Raw genomic sequence first — 12,012 nt, 5'->3', positions numbered from 1 at the left:
TGAAGTGGTACGAGGGTTTCTGACTCCTCGTCGTTATGAAGTTAATGTTAGCAAAGAAATGACTGGAGAAAAATTAGCACCCATTAGCCCATATTTCATGTAGCCTCCCCTTAAGTCGTGCTCTTACTGTGACTGAAATTTCGCAGAAAAAACAACAACATGAGATTTACGACTCCAAGTCTGTTTTAGCAAAAACCAAAAACGGGAAGAGGTTAGCGCTTTAGTTTTCATGAGACCGCGTGTTTTACTACTTCACTTGCTAACGGTAAAGCTACATAGTCAGGCTGCCCGTGGAGGCAGAGCAAAACACTTACGATCTCTTTTTAATGATCTTTTCACAATGTTTCAATCACCACACTGATTCTTCAATTGATATTTGATGTCTTGTTGTTGAAAGTCTTATTTCCACACGTCATAAAAATGGTACTGCTAAATATTACTATCCTGAGATGTTTGTGTCCATGTCCTAGAACACGGTCAACTCGGAGGTGAAGTCACTGTCAGTTCCGACTTTCAGCTTCCGATATACAGTAAATGGAAGGCGCTATCACACTGAGCTAGTTTAATTACACCCAGCAGCTAATAGCTGGTTCGGCAGCTAGCTGGTTAGCAGCCGGAGAGCGTTTTTGTCATTGTGAATTAGCATTTTCATGGGAACACCATGTGCTACACCAGCTAGCGAGTGAGTACCAATAAGTAAGTAAAGGGATTTAGCCAAAATATTATATAGAATATAAAAGGGGATAAAAACTCTGATGCTTGCCGCCATTTTAGAAAATATCAGTGAAAAACGTCACAACTCGCAATGTTCTCTATCTAAAACAACACTAATGATGGTATTAAACACCCGTCACTAAACTCAAACTTTTATTATTATTAATCATGTTTTTCTTTTCGGAAAAAAACAACTCTTCCGATTCACAATATTTCGCAGAACATTCTGCTCATTTAAACAGTTTTTGTCGCCACAGAAACGATCATTAAACGTCTCGTGTCGCACGTTAAAACACATTTTTTACCCAGTGTGACGTAGCTTTGATGTGATCATCCAACCACAGGAGACGACCGTGGTCATGTGATGTGTCGTTGTGTCCCAGTGGTGCAACAGCTTTAATCGTCTCCCTGTCCTCCTACTGTCATTTTATAATACTGCACTATAAATAAAGATCTATTGTGATAAACGGTTGAGTCATGGTTTCATTTTTGTGAATGATGAAATTCTTAGTAGTATTTTAAGAAAAAAATATGTATTAGCATAAATTATGAACACATGATCATGTGTTCATAATTTGCTTCTATTTGTCTTGAACACATACTTTTCGCTTTGCTCTTTATTACATAGTTTTTTTGATTTTCATTTCTCATATATTTAAAAAAAAAAACCTGACTATGAAGCTCTTTCATTACTTTATTTTTAAATGTAATACATTATGTCCTTTGTGTTTTTTGAACAGTGCAATATAAATAAAGGTATTTGGTAACAATCAGGGTAAATGATTTAACAGTTAGTAAATTCTGTAATAAACAGTTACTTACTCTTAATTCATGTTTTAACTAATAATAATAATTGTGTTTTTCAGGTTCAGATACTAAACATTTGTTTCTAACTTTACATTAAGGGTCACAAGTAACACCAGTAAAGGGTAAATAATTATTAAAGGCAAAAAACACATCTTTTCTGGTCTGTGAAGGCCACTGTAGTTTTAAAAGTAAATGAACATAACAAAAAAAGTGTCTCCTAAAGACAACTGATCATGAATAATCAATAAATATAATCAATAAATGTGTTAATTAAGAGATAAATAACAACAAATATCAGTATACCTTCAAAATAAAAGCATGTTGCTATGGCAAACACAGTATGTAAGGCTACAAAATAATGTTAATTACGAGATCATTAAAAAATAAAAGCCCGGAATCAAAAATCATTATACCTTCAAAATAAAAGCACATTGCTATGACAACCACAGTCGCCGACAACAAACATGGCGGGCGGAGTGACGCGGCGTGAGAAGAAGGAGCAGCTGAACGTGAAAAACGATGAACATCAACAGGTAATAATCGATCACACGTGTGTGTATATGTGTGTGCGTGTGTGTGTGATGACGTCACGTGACTGCCGCGGTGTCATCGGTGGAAGCGTCTTAAGTCGTATCCTAAACACTAACCACTGTTTCCTTTGACCTCGTCACGTTTTGATTGAAAACAAACGTTAATAAATAAAAACGAACCTAAAATGGCGGACACCTCTGCTGCTAAATCTTCTCTGACATTAGATTTCATTTTTGTTCAGTTTTTTAAACATTTACAGTTTTAATCATCTATTTAAATTTTAAGATTAAATTTAAGATTAAAGTTTTAATCATCGATAATTTTCACGTTTGGTATCCAAAAAACAACTGTTAAATTCATTATTTAAAAATGAATTGAAAATGCAATATAAAGAAAATAATCAACATCTAAACAGATTATCAATAAATGCCAAGTCTCTTTCTTTAAATGTCTTTTTAAGTTTATTCTAATGTTTTATTTTCTGTTTTGTTGCCATGGGAACGCTGACTCATTCTCATAAAACGATGTCAGAAATAAATACAAATTTGATTACATTTTTAATATTCAAGAAATATTAAAAAAAAATCTATTATTTGTTCATAATAATCTGTGTTTAATCCCAGTGCCTTTGGTCCCATAAATCTACAAATGATTTGATCAGAAAACGCAGAGTTTTTCATGCTGTTTCCTTTTGTTAAAGCAACATAAAAGGACGACGTCGTCTTTATCTTTCGTCCTTTTGTCTTTTTATCATGTTTTTAAATTCCTTTTATTATACTGTCCTTATAAATAGTGTAACAGAACAGTTTGTCTTTAATTTTTGTGGCACTTTAATAACTTGAGCTCTTAAAGGAAACTATTGTTTCTATTATTATTATAATAAAATGCCGGGTGCAGCTGGACGTAATAAAAGAAAGAAGCAGCTGAAAGGAAAAGATGCAAAACTCCAGGTGATGATGATGATGATGATGACCGTAAACGAGGTCATGTGACTGTGAAGTGACTGTTGTTGTTGTTTAGAAAGAGGCGACGTTTATTCAGTGGAATTATGAATCACCGCCGTGTCGAAGCGTCGCGGAGCTGCAGCAGTGCAACAAAGACGAGCTGGAGACGTGAGTTTAAATCCTTTATTTATCCACGATATAAACAAGCAAATGATGATTTTACACCATTTTATTCCCCTCTGATAATCTGTGTGCGTGTGTGTGAACGGTGCAGGGAGCTGAAGCAGATCCTCGACCTCCAGAATCCCGACACGTGCATGAGAGAAGCCGCACTGCTGGATTTCTACAGCTCTGTCTTCAGTTGGGCAAAGGAATCAAACTTCAGTCCCACGCAGACATCGTTCTCCGTGGCTCTGCTACAGACGCTGCTGGAGAACATACGAGGTCCGCTAACTACAGACCAGCTAGTTAGCTAACGACCAAAGTATCTGCCTACTGTTTACAAACTGACGGACGACCTTTCCTGCCCACTGACCTAGCTCTCCGGCTAGCTCCTCCTAGTAGTTAGCTACTTACTGATCTACCAGGCTAACTACCTACCAGTTTTCCTAGCCAACTACTAACTTATGTAACCACTGATTTTAAACCTCTCCAGGAACCATCACCTTATCGTGGTGGAGAGGTTTGAGTGTCCCTGTGATTCTGAGAGCTGTGTTGTCTGGAGCCTAGTGCTCCTGGAAGGGTCTCCCAAGGCAAATTGGTCTCAGGGGAGGGGCCTGAGGAAGAAAGGTTCAAAGACCCCATGAAACAACGACAGAGGACGAGAGTGACCCTGCCCGGAGGAAGCCCGGGGCACCCGCCTGGAGCCAGGCCCAGACGGAGGGCCCGTGAGCGAACGCCTGGTGGCCGGGTCTACCACGGGGCCCGGCCGGGCACAGCCCGAACAAGTCCCGTGGCCTCTTCATCGTCCTCCTGTGGACCCACCACCTGCAGGGAGACCGACTGGGGTCGGGTCCGAGAGCTGAGCGCCGCTGTGTTGGAGTTTACCCCAGTGGACGAGAGGGTCGCCTCCCTGCGCCTTAGGGTGGGGGGAGCCCTGACTGCTGTTTGTGACTATGCACCGAACAGCAGCTCGGAGTATCCGGCCTTCTTGGAGGCCCTAGATGGAGTCCTGCAAGGGGCTCCGTCGGGGGACTCCATAGTTCTGCTGGGAGATTTCAACGCGCACGTAGGCAACGATGGGGAAACCTGGAGAGGCATGATTGGGAGGAACGGCCTACCTGATCTAAATCAGAGTGGTCGTTTGTTGTTGGATTTCTGTGCAAGTCATGGACTATCCATAACAAACACCATGTTCGAACATAAGGACGCTCATAACTGAACTTGGTACCAGAGTGTCCTTGGCCGAAGGTCGATGATTGATTTTGTGATCGTTTCATCGGATCTGAGGCTGCATGTTCTGGACACTCAGGTGAAGAGAGGGGCAGAGCTGTCAACTGATCACCATCTGGTGGTGAGTTGGGTCAGAGGATGGGGGAGGACTCTGGACAGACCTGGTGAACCCAAACTTGTAGTGCGGATGAACTGGGAACGTCTGGAGGATGCCGTCCGAGAGGACTTCAACTCTAACCTCCGGCGGAGCTTTTCCTGTATCCCTGTGGAGGCTGGGGACATTGAACCTGAATGGGCAGTGTTCAAAGACTCTATTGTGAAAGCTGTAGTGGAGAGCTGTGGCTCCAGGGCTTTAGGTGCCTCAAGGGGCGGTAACCCTCGAACATCGTGGTGGACACCGGTGGATGTGGATTGCCTTAAAATGTGGATTGCCGGGTAGGGAATGACTCCTTGCCCCAGGTGAAGGAGTTCAAGTATCTCGGGGTCTTGTTCACGAGTGAGGGGACGAGGGAGCAGGAGATGGGCCGGAGAATCGGAGTGGCTGGTGCGGTACTGCATTTGCTTTACCGCACGGTTGTGACGAAAAGGGAGCTGAGCCGGAAGGCAAAGCTCTCGATCTACCGGTCAATCTTCGTTCCTACCCTCACCTATGGTCATGAAGGTTGGGTCATGACCGAAAGAAGGAGATCGCGGGTACAAGCGGCCGAACTGGGATTCCTCAGGAGAGTGGCTGGCTTTTCCCTTAGAGATAGGGTGAGGAGCTCGGTCATCTGGGGGTAGCTCGGAGTAGAACCGCTGCTCCTTCACATTGAAAGGTGAGTTGAGGTGGTTCGGGCATCTGGTGAGGATGCCTCCTTGGCGCCTCCCAAGGGAGGTGTATCAGGCACGTCCAGCTGGGAGGAGGCCTAGGGGTAGACCTAGGACAATGTGGAGAGATTACATCTCCACTCTGGCCTGGGAATGCCTCGGGATCCCTCAGTCGGAGCTAGTCAATGTGGCTCAGGAAAGGGAAGTTTGGGGTCCCTTGCTGAAACTGCTGCCCCGCGACCCGGCCCCGGATAAGCGGAGGATGATGATGATGATGATGATGATGATTTTAAACCTTTCTATCTGCCTATCTGCCTACTGACTTCAATATCTAGCCAACTTCCCACATTCTACTTAGCTACCTACCAACTGACCTAGCTAACTACATACTCTACTTACTTACTGCTATGGCTAGCTAACAAGCTATTGATTTACCTACTGACCCAAACTAGTTAGCTCTCATAGAGGCCTAGTAGCTCCTCCTTGTTGCTTCTTACTGATCTAGCTAGATAACTAACTAATTATCTACCAATAAGAAACAAATCTGTCTACCTACCTACTTACTAATCTACCTAACATCTGCTTACTGAGATACCCAGCTATCTACCTAGCACCTACATACCTGCCTAGCTACTGTATGTAGCTACTTACCTGCCCTTCAACTTAGCCACCGCCCAACCTGGTTACCTACCAAGTGACCTGGCTGCCAATCTGCCAACCTGTCTACCTACCTACTGCTCTAGCTAGCTAACTAGCTACCTTTTTACCTACTGACCCTAGTTAGTTAGCAATCTATCTGTCCTCCTAGGGGGTGAATAGCTCTTCATTGTTGCTACTAACTGACTGTCTACCGACTGCTCTAACTGTATAACTAGTAACCTCTCTACCTACTGATCCTAGCTAGCTACCGACCTTTCTGATAGCTTAACATGTTACCTACCCAGCCAAGTCTTAAGCACATGTCTTTTGTCGTTGTCTTTTCTTGCAGACAAACACATGTGTATGGTGGAGAACCTGGGGGAGTTTGCTAAGGCGTTAGCTCCCGCCTGCCAGAACCCGATGGAGGACGATTCTTCTCCGCTTCTGGACGTAGAAGATGCCAAAGAACTCACAAGTTACTTCAAAACCAGGTCACAGATCATATTTATGTATCTATGTTTACTATTTTTTACCACACGTCTTTGTAGCCGAATTGTCTCATCTGTGCGTGTTTCTCTCCTCGTCGTTGTTTGCAGTTTGTTCCAGAAATACAATCTCTTCCAGTTCCTGCTTACGGCGCCCAGAGAGGAATCACTGAGCAGCGAGGCGGTGAGACGTCGGCGGTTTAATGTCTGTGTTTGTGATATGGTTTTTATTTATGGTAACACAATGTTTTTATTTTATATTTTTTTTGCTCTGTTTTCCAGAAAACCATCGAAGTGTTCACTTATCCAGACACACCGCTGGAGGAAAGCGTCCCCGCTAATCTGTACTTCGAGTAACGAGTCTGACCTTTGCCTTTTAAACAGAGTTACAAAGATAGCAGTTGTGTAGAATCTATATCTATATATATATATAACACAAACACTGTAAAAAAACAACTTATTACACTTTATTTGGCCACTTTGGACACATGAAACCACCAATCAAATACATATTTTTGTCATTTCATAGTCTTATTGTAACTGTATGTTTGCATGTATTACAGTTTTGCCGGCATGTTTGGGTATTTGTTGGCAGTTTTTCATTTGTATGTAGCTTTGTTTTAAGCTGCAATAAGATAATTAATATTTAAATGTAAAGTAAAAATCAACCTGGAGTCAATTCTGTAACATCAGATGCAGTTTGTGTGTTTTTGTTGTAAAAGTAAACATCTTATACCATCTCACAGTGTGTCCTGTGTGTCCTCTCTCCTCCAGCCTCTGTGTAGATAATAATAATCACTGCATGTTTTATTTAACATGCTTTCATCAAAGCTGAATCTCCATCTGATGGCGAGAATAAAGTAAAAGCTCTGAGATACTGTCATACAGTTCAATGCAGGATTGGGACAATTTAGATGAAAAAATAAACATTATATTGATGTTATGTGATTATTAAACCTGCTTTTGTCAGGCTGTTTAAAAGAAAACAAACTGGACTATTCCAACAGTAAAGTGAAGTTTGTAAACCACTCACTCTCCCACACCAAACCCCATAGTTGGGCAGCCTGTGGCCAAGTGGAAAGGGAACTTGGCTTGTCGCCGGTTCAAGTCCCCACCAGGTCAAAAGGGCTGGGGTACCCCTGACCAAGGTACCCAACCCCCATTGCTCCCCGGGCGCTACTCAGTGTGGCAGCCACTGCTTCTAATTCTAGGATGGGTCAAATGCAGAGAAATAATTTAACCTGAGGGGATTAATAAAGAACAAGATTTAGATTTAAGATAATTGACCTTAGCTCGCAGGGTCACAGGAGCTGCTGGTCTACTGCTGCCTCGTGTGGTCACTTTGTGTCACTGAGGTCAATCTGAACAAAGGATATGAAATGCTGAATTGGCAAAATAAGACATTTGAAGTTAAGGATGGAGGCAGCAGTGGATCAATACCTCCTGTGTGTTGTGATGTTAAAATCACTGATTTTCTCGATGGAGTTTGGTGTGGGAGTGAGTGGTTTACAAACTTCAGTTTCTTTTCAGCTAAAGTCTCACTAATGTAGTTTGTCCCTGTGGTGTAGCCGTATGTGCACTGTAAATGTGTCCGGGACAGAACTGCCTGTGTCTTTATTTGGACATGTCTCGTCCTCTCTGTTGTTATTAATGTTGAATGATTGTGTGTATGAATCATTGATCATGTGTCCATAAAAAATCTGCCTGGATTTGATTTAGCAACAGAGAAAAAATACAAATATAAAAAACATGTTTTTCTGATGTTTTGACAGTGTCTTATGTAGTGTTATTTTTGACTTTTGTTAAAAATGTTGACATTATTATAACATGTGTTACATTTAAAATAATTTGAAATCTCTTTATACTTAATGTAGTATTATACAGTTTTTAAAAAACTGTTTGTTTTAAACACTTAAACACAATAGTTTTCTTATTATACTGGTTTTTACAAATGTTTTGACATGTGATTATACAAACATCTTACATTTTGGTTTCGTATTATACTGTTTTTGACATCTTATTCTATGTTTTTTCATTTTCAATGATTTTTCTTAACTTTTAAACAGTGCATTTGACTTATTATACGATATTTCATGTTTAAACGTCTTATGATACGTTTTATGTTCTGTTTTTAATGACTTTATAATTTACACAATTTCACTTTTTTTTGTCAAATTTCGACATTTTTTGACTGATTTTGGACGACATACTTTACTATGACTTTTTTGGGTGATTTTGGACAATATGTTATAATATGACTTTTTTGTCAAATTTGGGACCACATACCAAAAGTATGACTTTTTTGTCAACTGTACTTTAACAAGTACGACTTTTTATTTTGATCACATCTTAACTTTTACCATCGTTAACAACACTGACATTTTATTGCAGTGAATTTAACACATGATTAGACGGAAGTTTAGTTTGTCTCTGGAACCTTTGGTTACGTAAAAGCAATGACAGTAAACAATTTAAAAACTGTTTAATAAATACAAAAGCTTACAGAATACACCGGAGATTTTAATTTTGGTGAAGTGTTGTTTTGTCTCAGTTTTTCACAGATCTGTGTCGAGTGTTTCCTCGTGTGAGTGACCAGGTTACATTAGTGTGTAAAGGAGCAGCTGCAGTGGAGACAGAGATACAGTCTCTCTCGCCAATGTGAACCCGCATGTGACAAGACATGTCCTTCATCTTAAAGACGCATCATGGTCAAACGCTACTGATGTCGACAACTGTTTCCTGGAAGTTCATGCTGAAAGTGTCCTCTGTATGTCAGTGTTTGACATCTGAAGATTCTCTGGAGACAAAAGACATTTATTATTACGAATGTTAAATTTAAGTCAACCTAGAACACATTAGAGATGGGGAAAAAAATAACCAAAAATCTCTAGACTTGGATTTAAATGATGCCAGTGGAACCACAGCTAACAATGATATCTTAAGTTGTTATCTTAAGTTATCTTATGTTTGACACTTTATTTTTTACTTTACTTTAGTTTTTTTTGACAGGAAACTGAAGTTTGTAAACCACTCCACATACTCCACTCCATACCACACCAAACCCCATAGAGAAAATCTGTGATTTTAGATCGTTTTGGGGACACAGGAGCTGTGTCCCCAAAGTACCAAAGTGACAAAATCCGACATTTGAACTTAGTGATGGAGGCAGCAGTGGATCAACAACTCCTGTGTGCTGTGATGTTATAATTGCTGATTTTCTCTATGGGGTTTGGTGTGGGAGAGTGAGACAAACTGACCTTGACCGTGCGACGCTGTGTCAAACTATCTGTGTTTCTAACACCCTCAAAATGTCATTGCAGATTAATCGTTTACAGATTAACTGATTTTGTGTTTGTGTTAAATATGTGTTAAAGTTTGTGCTGCTACTATTATTTGATTATTTATGGACGACTAAAAATGTTTTGAATAATAAAAAAACATTTCTTTTCTGGTTTCTTTGCTCCATAAAACAAAGAAAAATCATTAAAACTGAATAAATTTTGGTTTGTGGATAAAAACAAGACGTTTGAGACATCATTTCCACATTTGACAAACACTGATCGATATTTTTCAAAAAAAATGTAACGATCAATTAATGGAGAAAATAGTCGAATGTCTGATAACGAAACAATGAGGAAAGTTTTAAGGTGGAACTAATGGTAACTGGTGTTATCGAGGATAATTTGGGATGTTTTAATATTACAAACAAATACCTAATGCTACAAAAATCATACATTATATAAAACACTGAAAAGTTAAACTTAATGCTGCAAAAGTTACTTTCATCATATTTATATGTATATATATATTTATAAAATGTAATGTTACAAAATATCACATATATTCCTAAAGAAAAAATCAAACATTTCATAATGTTACAAAACGACATATTTAGACAATTAAAATAGTGACGTTACTATAAAAACGTTAAAATGTTGCGATTTACAAACAAGTAACTTACCCTACAAAAATGATATTACTTAAACATAAAATGTGGTAAAATTAGAAAAACATTTTACGTTACTTTCATTAATAAAACTTTTTTATTAGATGTAAAAAAAAACGGTCTTACTAAGGTTACAAATAAGATGTTAGCCAACATTTTTAAATATGTGTAATAATGTTAAAAGAAAACATGTTTCTAAGAATTCATATTTTTTAGTGAACATTGTAAAGTGAAAACCTAATTTTAAATATCTCAAAATGTATACAGTAAAATAGCTTGATAATGAGTGAGGGAGTAGTCAGCATGACCCTGAAGTCAACTGTACCAACCAGTGTCAGAACTTATGGGCCAAAGTGATTTTATTGTACAGTAAAATTGGAGTTTTCTGCCTTATTCTGAGAAAAAAAGAGACATTTGAGGATTAATTTCTCACAATTTATACAGTAAAATTGTTTGATAATGAGTGAGGGAGTAGTCAGCATGCTCCTGAGATCAATTGTGTCAGAACCTATGGGCCAATGTGTTGTTATTGTACAGTAAAAATCTAAATAAATTAGGGAAAATATTTAGTTCAATAGCTTCTGGACAATGTGACCCAATGTCTTAAAATTAGCACGATTGCTTGCACTTGTATTAGTAACGTCTTATTTTGAAAACCGGAAGTGATCTCGCTCGGTATCAAACTAGCGCTGACATTCTCAGTCGACCGTAAGTTCCACTACAATGGCGCACTTAAAAACGAATTACGGCTCACTTGACCACGCGAAGACGAATGACGGCTCACTTGACCACAGTTTATTTTCGTAATGTTCGTTAGCTTACGCGTTAGCCTAGCTGCCCCGGTTCGCACAAACAAGAGCGGAGCTAAGCTGTTTGCAGCGATGCTAAGCGGCTAGCAGCGGCGGTGACTCTGCTCCGCCGATGTTTGTTGAAAAAACGTCGTAAATTAAATTTTAAACTAACGAAATATGAAGGAAAAAACCCCACCGAACTAATCATACGATGCTAAAAACACAGAGGAGCTCGCATCTTCTTCTGCTGTGTGTGTTTGTTAACTCCAGCGCCAACACCGCCACCTGCCGTTCAATCCCGGTACTGCTCTATGAACAATGACAAGCCACCTGCCGTTCAATCCCGGTACTGCTCTATGAACAATGACAAGCGAGTTCGAACCCGAAAGCTTAATATGCGACTACAATTAAATATATAATATAATTAATATATATAATATATTGTTTGGTTTAACATTTAAACAACATTTTAGGTAAAAATAAACATATATAGGTTACATTACATTACATTACATGTCATTTAGCAGACGCTTTTATCCAAAGCGACTTACAATAAGTGCATTTAAACATTTGGGTACAAATAAGTGCTAGAAGTAAGTAAGAGCTTCAAGTAAATCAAACTATGAAGTGCTAGTCATAAGTGCGATACATTTTTTTTTTTTTTTTTTTTTTTTTTTTTTTTTTTTTTTTTTTTTTTTTTTTTTGTCGTCGTCGTTATCGTCTTAGTCGAGGTAGAGTCGGAAGAAATGTGTTTTTAGTCGGCGGCGGAAGATGTGGAGGCTTTCGAGGTTCTTAACTTGATTTATAGATGAGCTGAGTTTCATTTTCATGTCAGGAAAAATTAATAAAAACAGAAACACAAAGTAAACGAACTGCACAAACAACCTCTAAAACTCTTATTAATTTACTTATATTTATGTTTTTTATCTCTTCTCTGTCCTCAGATGGATAATAAA

At 39.1% G+C, this 12,012-nt stretch overlaps 1 protein-coding gene across 2 annotated transcripts; it reads left to right on the top strand.

Moving 5' to 3' along the window:
• The first annotated feature begins 1,968 nt into the window (after positions 1 to 1,968).
• Positions 1,969 to 6,740, top strand: cabcoco1 (ciliary associated calcium binding coiled-coil 1). Of its 2 annotated transcripts, none has more exons than XM_058621323.1 (6): positions 1,969 to 2,054; positions 3,073 to 3,164; positions 3,271 to 3,440; positions 6,184 to 6,325; positions 6,431 to 6,503; positions 6,602 to 6,740. In XM_058621323.1, exons 1-6 carry the CDS (start codon positions 1,986 to 1,988, stop codon positions 6,674 to 6,676), a joined length of 621 nt encoding a protein of 206 aa, XP_058477306.1. In that variant the 5' UTR covers positions 1,969 to 1,985; the 3' UTR covers positions 6,677 to 6,740. The 2 variants fall into 2 exon arrangements, with proteins under 2 accessions (XP_058477306.1, XP_058477308.1); XM_058621325.1 differs by lacking the exon at positions 1,969 to 2,054 and adding an exon at positions 2,824 to 3,002.
• Positions 6,741 to 12,012: the final 5,272 nt, after the last annotated feature.

This window comes from Solea solea, chromosome 21 (assembly GCF_958295425.1).
Source record: "Solea solea chromosome 21, fSolSol10.1, whole genome shotgun sequence".
In the NCBI taxonomy this organism is placed as follows: Eukaryota; Metazoa; Chordata; class Actinopteri; order Pleuronectiformes; family Soleidae; genus Solea; species Solea solea.
This window is presented reverse-complemented; position numbering and strand designations above follow the sequence as displayed.